The 6,902-nt window shown below is 50.9% G+C and overlaps 2 protein-coding genes across 2 annotated transcripts; one reads left to right on the top strand and one right to left on the bottom strand.

Annotated features, from left to right (window-relative positions):
• Window positions 1-229: 229 nt before the first annotated feature.
• BDV37DRAFT_296633 (MFS transporter/fungal specific transcription factor domain-containing protein) lies at window positions 230-4,822 on the top strand (the record flags this gene model as incomplete). The annotated part of the gene is made up of 8 exons (XM_032090157.1): window positions 230-346; window positions 483-648; window positions 712-1,253; window positions 1,302-1,693; window positions 1,755-1,904; window positions 2,188-2,402; window positions 2,500-2,916; window positions 2,970-4,822. The coding sequence occupies 8 exons, from the start codon at window positions 230-232 to the stop codon at window positions 4,820-4,822; spliced, it is 3,852 nt and encodes a 1,283-aa protein (XP_031938079.1).
• Window positions 4,823-4,860: 38 nt separating this feature from the next.
• Window positions 4,861-6,124, bottom strand: BDV37DRAFT_296632 (alkene reductase; the record flags this gene model as incomplete). Its single annotated transcript, XM_032090156.1, has 3 exons — window positions 4,861-5,468; window positions 5,529-5,859; window positions 5,906-6,124. The coding sequence occupies 3 exons, from the start codon at window positions 6,122-6,124 to the stop codon at window positions 4,861-4,863; spliced, it is 1,158 nt and encodes a 385-aa protein (XP_031938078.1).
• Between the last annotated feature and the right edge of the window lie 778 nt (window positions 6,125-6,902).

The raw sequence follows: 6,902 nt of genomic DNA, 5'->3' as shown, positions 1-6,902 counted from the left end.
GGGGTTGTTATCTCGGCAGTCAGTTTCTAGCTTCGACTGGGTAATACTCGTGCTTTTGTACCGGATGGCATACCCCGTCTATGGTAGACATGTGGTATTGTCAGAGCGAATTACACCCTTCATAGCCATGTAACACCAGGAGTAGCATTTAAGTAGTCTGCCGGTGATAGAAGATGGGAGAAAGGAAAAGCAGAAACCGCCAAATATGTCTGAACTGAAGCAGTCTACGATGACATCCCCAAGTGCCGAAGCCAATCTGGGGCAAAACTCCACTTCTGTAGATGCAGACGCCGAACGGGCATACCGTAGAAAAGTGGACCTGTGGGTGTTGCCCATGCTGTGCCTGGTGAGAATATCCAGACCGGTCGCAGACACTAGAGCAATCCCAGACTGACACCTGCAGATGTACTTCTTTGATTGCATGGATCGCGTGGGTCTTCATGATCCTGATGTGGTTGTATGCACAATACTGATGTGACCAGAGTAACTTGGCAAATGCCAAAACCGACGGTCTCGACGACGACTTACATTTTCAGGGGAATGATTACTCGTTACTGATTCTTCTGTTCTATATTCCATTCGGTCTATTTGACCTGCCATGGAACCTGCTGATCAAGCGCTATTCTGGTCGAATTATGCTCTCATCTAGTAAGTTCATCCCAAGACATGGCTGCGAGGAAATAGCTAAGTCGTACGCTATAATACATCAAGTGTCCGTTGTTTGGGGTATTCTTGCACTGTGCCAGTGTGCCGCTAAAGACTTCGGTTCTTTACTTGCCATCCGTATCCTCCTCGGCATCTTTGAAGCGGGTTTCTTTGCTGGAGCGACCTTTTACCTGACCCTTTTCTACACTCGCGGGGAAATGGGTTTTCGCTTGGCCATTGTACAGTCATTCGCTGTTCTGGCTTCCGCATTTAGTGGACTGATTTCCTTCGGGGTATTCCAAATTGAGAGCGCTTCTGTGAAGGGGTGGCAGTACCTATTTATCATCGAGGGTGGAATGACCTTGATCATTGGGGTCTTGGGGTTTCTGGTGCTGCCAGATAACCCACAGCACGCCTGGTTCCTGAATGGTAGGCAGAGAGAGGCAGCAACAGCTCGACTCCTTCGAGACTCTTCATCAGAGGTCGCGACCAATTTCAATCTTAAAGATTGCTTTCAGTCCTGGGGCGACTGGCAGTTCCCCATTTGGTGCATCATATCGTTCACCTATCCAGTCGCTTACGCAACGGCAATGAACTTCTTCCCTCTAGTGAGTGCTTGACGATCGTCTCTAATCCTTCACCCCTAACTCAAACAGATTGTGCAACGTCTTGGGTACTCTGTTGTCAAGACCAATTTGTGGACGGTGGCCCCAAATCTCGTCGGGGCAGTGGTGTTGCTCGGCGTCGCCAAATCATCGGACTATTTCCGCGAGAGAACCTTTCACATTGTATTCTCTCTCACCCTCTCCCTTGTGGGGATGGTTATTCTAGTGGCAATTGATGTTCTTCACCATCAGGGAGTGGCCTATTTCGCTTGTTTTCTCATGGCATCTGGCGCATATATCCTATCATGCCTTGTTCATGCCTGGCATAATAACAACAACGTCCATGAAAACTCCCGCGCGGCGAATACGGGGTTTCTGGTGGGTTTGGGGAATCTTGCCGGTGTCGTGAGTGCCGCTACGTTTCGGACTGCATACGCCCCCAAGTATGTCGCACCCTGATTTGGAGAGAGAAAAGAGGAAGAGAGTGTCACTGACTCGGCGCAGATATCTTCCTACACTGATTGCGACTTGTTGTTGTAATGCTGTCTGCATCATCTTCGTGACGGGATTAGGGGTATGGATGCGGTTCGAGAATCGTCGTCGCGATCAGAAACAAGGATTCAGACTAGGTGAAAATGGAGTGGATACGAGTCAGTTCAAGGAGGGCAGTCGGAGCGTGCAATGGCGGTACTTTGCGTAGATCATCCACCGGTTGTACGTGGCGGGTGAGGCAAAACATATATTAGGGCTAAGTGTTCGACCTCTCCAATGTTCAAGAGTCTTGTATGGCAGAACCTTTCACATCTCTAAATTGCCAGTCACTTCGCATTGGGGTTATAATAGTGGTCACGCTTAGAGATAGGGAATAATTTAATCAATCTATCAATGTATTTATCTCTGCATTAGCCTCTCCCCACTGTCCCCGCATTCTTATCAGCGAGATCGGTCATCCTTCCGAAGGTGCACTTTTTATCCAGTTCCAAGTTCCAACTGAACTCCCACCCATTCGAGTGCGCAATTACTTCAGATCCATTTGCAACGCGATGAAGACTCACGCTTGTAAATATCCCGGTTGCGAGAAAAGCTTCACTCGCGCCGAGCATCTACGTCGGCATGCACTCAATCATGAACAGCCAAGGAAGGGCTTTACCTGTGAGCGCTGCACGGTCCACTTTCAGCGTCCGGATCTACTCGGTAAGCGACACCTTCTTTCGACATTGATCGGAGTCCCTAAGGCTAATCGACTCAGCCCGACACATGCTGCGTCATGACAAACGAGATGAAGAAGCCGGTGGTCCAGGGTTAGGCGTCTTGAACACACGCAAGAGGACTCGCAGAGCTCGTGATGGCACCATCATAGTGCGCCCTTCGCAGCGAGAGATGCGGTCGAGAGGGCGATCAACAACTGCTTCCTTGTCGTCGGGTCAAGATCTAGTAGCCGAAGAAGAGGAAGAGCCGATGGACGAGGCCCCCTTATCACCGCCGATTTCTGGCTCAGACCCAACCTCTCTACCCATTGTCGAGACGGATGCATTCTTAGCGCCGATGATGCCAGGCGGTCCCTTTGAACCATATGCTGAACCTATTCCAGGGCAGTTTGATGCAGCCGACGGGTCATTCAATCTCGGGTTGGGCGGCATGGGCGATTTCCTCAGCATGGACACAGGTATGCGTTCGCACCTGGTTCCAATACGAGTTCAACTTCTCTAATGAACATAGCCACCGACTTCAATCTGCCGTTTGCAGCGACCTGCAACTATAATTGGTTATTCGATGTCGCCTCTCTGGATGATGCCTTTCATCAATTCGACTTCCCGCTCGGCTTCGATACAGAGCCGTTCCCTGGGGCGCTTAATCCGGACTACAATCCGCCAGTGGATAAGTACGATGGCCCATCAGCCTTGTTAGAGGTAGCATCTATGATGAACAAGGGACAGACGCCACAGTCTACCCTGTCACCGATCATGCCTGACATCCTGGAGGCAGACTGGATGTCTGGGACCTCTTTTCTCGGGCCCAGTCCGCCGCCACACTTACCACGGCTGTCCGAGAATTGCCGGCGAGGCATCCTATCCCTGGTGATGCAGGTATCCCCAGTAGGTATCGACGGTCGGCCAAGAACGCTGGATTCGCCTCTGCTTACCCTAGGGGCTTTACAAAGCTACTGCGATCTCTTCTTTACGCGCTTCAATGTTACATATCCCCTGGTCCATCAGGCAACCTTCAACCCAGAAACCATTGACCCAATTTTTCTGGCGGCGGTTCTGTTCATGGGAGCGACCTATAGCACGCGTGAGGCTCATCAACTCGCCGTGGGGATCCACGACAAACTTCGAAACCAACTGTTATGCCATGACGAGTTCTCACCACAGCCGGAGTTTTGGGTCTTGCAAACAATGCTGCTGATTGACTGCTTTGGAAAGATGAGGGCCGGTCCCAAGCAGCGTGAACGCGCTCAGCTATTCCACTGTGTCCTGATTAAGCTCATTCGCCGTAGTAACTGTTGCAGTATACAAGATTTGCCTCAGCTAGCACGATCGGAGGATATCGATCAGGCATGGCGGCAGGCTATGGATGCAGAACAGCGGAAAAGGCTGGCAATGCTTTGCTTTATGTGGGACACGCAGCATGCAGTCCTCTTCTCCCAATCCCTCTGCATGTCTGCATTTGAGATCCGGTCGTGTTTGCCATGTAGCGCTGCCATCTGGGAAGCATCGTCCGCTCGAGAGTGGGCGCACCTCGCTGCCCGTGAAACAAACAGACCGTTCCTCACTGTTCTGAAAGGCTATATCACCCCAGGATCTGTCTCTCGACCCCGAGATCTGAATGTCTTTGCTCGCACCGTCATCCTACATGGCTTGATGTCTGTATCGGCCGATCTCAAGCGACGAGATCAAACTACACTACGGTCGGAGACACCGGAGCGGGTGGGAGCTTGGACTCCACGAATGAGCCGGTCGTACGTTCTATGGAAAGTGGACTTTGATGCAGACTGCCTCGCTATGAAACTGGCCCAGACAGCAGATCCACGTCGTTTCACTGGATTGAAAATGGCAGCCCATGCTCTCTATCATGCCTCCTGCCTGGCATTAAGTGTGGAGATCCTCGACTTGCAGATTGTTGTGGGAGCAGTGCAAATTCTAGGACGAACAGTCACTCCAGCTGATCAGTCAAGATCACAGCAGAATATTGTTCGTTGGCTGCACGAGGACTCCGGAGCATCGACTGCTGTGGCACGGCATGCATCCCATCTCCTGCAGGATGCGGTGTTGAGTCTTCATGATTGGGACCAGACAGATGCCTTTCATTTCCCCTGGTGCCTCTACTTGGCTACGTTGGCCTGTTGGGTCTTTCACCAGGGCATGGATCCTGCGTCCTCCGAACCGCGAATGAATACAGATCTGTCTTCACTTATTGTCATGATGACCAACTGCCCCAGCACTACGGAGCTGGCAGCACTGTCCGGAAAGTACGATCCCAAACCGTTAGTAGCCGCGATGGCACAGCAACTGGCGACTGTCCGATGGGCGGTTGTTCATGATGCAATGAAAGTACTAGTAGCCTTGTCTTAAACATGCAATAATTCCATTCATTCTCCTCTGTCCTACATCTATTTACTGTGGAAAGGGTAATCAATGTATCCCTTCTCCGCCGGGTCAGCGCCATAGAAGGTCGATCGGTCATACGGGTTCAATGGTAGTCCCTCCTTCAGCCGTCGAGGCAGATCAGGATTGGAGATGAACCAGCGGCCAAAGACCACGGCGTCCGCTCCATCGTCAATCAACTTCGGCCCAGCATTCTGAGGGTTGAAGCTCCCCGCGGCCAGGAATGCGATGCCGCCCTTCTTAAGTGTTGGCCGGAACACATCCAAGGACGGTGTCTCCGACGCGAGAGAATCGAGTTTCGCATTTTCGTCCAGCACCTCGTCAAAGCGAGGCTCAATCATGTGCACGTATGCGGGTCGCGCGTCCGCGGGGAGGTTAGCGATTTGCGAGCAGAGCGCGAGCCAGTGAACATTCGGGTTGGAGTCTCGAGTGTCCTGGAAGTAGTTATATGGGGAGAGGCGAATTCCTACACGATCTGCCCCAATGGCCTCAGCGGCTGCCTTCAGTACTTCGAGAACAATACGGGACCGCTTCTCGATAGAGCCGCCATAGTCGTCTGACCGAGTATTCACATTGTCGTGCAGGAACTGGTCCAGGAGATATCCATTTGCGGCTGTTTGATATTTTTCTCAGTGAACAAATTTCTTCTTGTAGGTGTATGCGCCGCTCCTACCATGAATTTCAACCCCATCGAACCCTGCTTCTATAGCTCGTTTGGACGCCGCGGAATATTCATTCACGGTCTCTTGGATCTCCTCCACGCTCATGGGCCGCGGAGGCGTGGCAGCGTACTCGCTACCATCCAATGCCTTCCCGCTAATTGGGATGTCACTCGCACTGAGGGCTTGGTTTCCTTCGATGAAAGAGGGCACCGTTGCTCGACCAACATGCCATAATTGACAATATATGTAGGCACCTTTGGCATGCACCGCATCTGTGACATTCTTCCAGCCGGTGATCTGAGAGGCCGTGAAAATACCAGGGACGCCTGGATATCCAGCAGCCTGGGCTGTTAGTTCACGCCGTGGCTAGACTAGGATTCGTACATACCAGTCGACTAATCGGAGTTGCCTCGGTCAGCATGAGACCTCCAGGCGAGGCTCGCTGTGCATAGTATTCCACATTAAGTTCATTGGGAACGAACACGCCATCGGACTCCTTCGTCGATCGCATGCGGGTGCATGGAGCCTGGATCACTCGATGGCTTAGGGAGACAGCACCCAAGCGTAGGGGCTGAAACAAAGGTCCAACAGTATCAACTGAGCCCATTGTGAAGTAATTGATTGTATGTGGTATTGACTCTTTCTGCTAGATGGGAACACCGTAGTTATATAACCCATCGCCGCCCCGCTCCCGTGGTTGAGAGGTGCAGAGGCTGGGACAACAGTGGGATAAGCCACGTTTGGTAGCAATTGTCGATTGAGAGTACTTCACTGTGTATGCTACCCAACCCCCACCATAACACTGGTCCTGCCCCCCACTCTCGCTCAAGCGGTTCTGAAGGACGGTGATGTGTGTGCGGTCTAGTGTTTAGTCTCGGTACGACTGGTTTTGTGCTAGAGGTAATGGCGCAAATGCCGCCTTGCGCAAATACACGCTCTCTCTGGGTAATATTTAGCAGTATAATTCAACTTGCCTTGCGATACGACGACGTGAAGCTTTTAGAAATCGTTGCCTTTCCACTTTTTCTTAGGTACGTATGTGCCATAATGTCGTACACACATGCATATTGCCACACAGGGAACCCTCCATTCCTCATTGTAGTTGCCTAGAAGCTCTTTATTAGAACAAAGGCTCTTTGTCTACAACCACATAATTTAAGCTAGTATAAAAGACCTCCTTTATCTATAGAATTATTAAGAATTCAAGAATCTTACCTTTAATTAAAAAACTCGTATTCTTTATTTATCTATAGATTATAAACCTAGGAATTTAACCCCTAAACTATTAGTTACTCCCTATAACCGTCCCTTGATAATCCTGCGGCTGCTTTCAGCTCTTATCGTCCTATGGTTTTCTTCTTTTCGTGTCCGCTTTCGATAAGGTG

The sequence above is a fragment of the Aspergillus pseudonomiae genome (genome assembly GCF_009193645.1).
Source record: "Aspergillus pseudonomiae strain CBS 119388 unplaced genomic scaffold BDV37scaffold_73, whole genome shotgun sequence".
Taxonomy (NCBI): Eukaryota; Fungi; Ascomycota; class Eurotiomycetes; order Eurotiales; family Aspergillaceae; genus Aspergillus; species Aspergillus pseudonomiae.
This window is presented reverse-complemented; position numbering and strand designations above follow the sequence as displayed.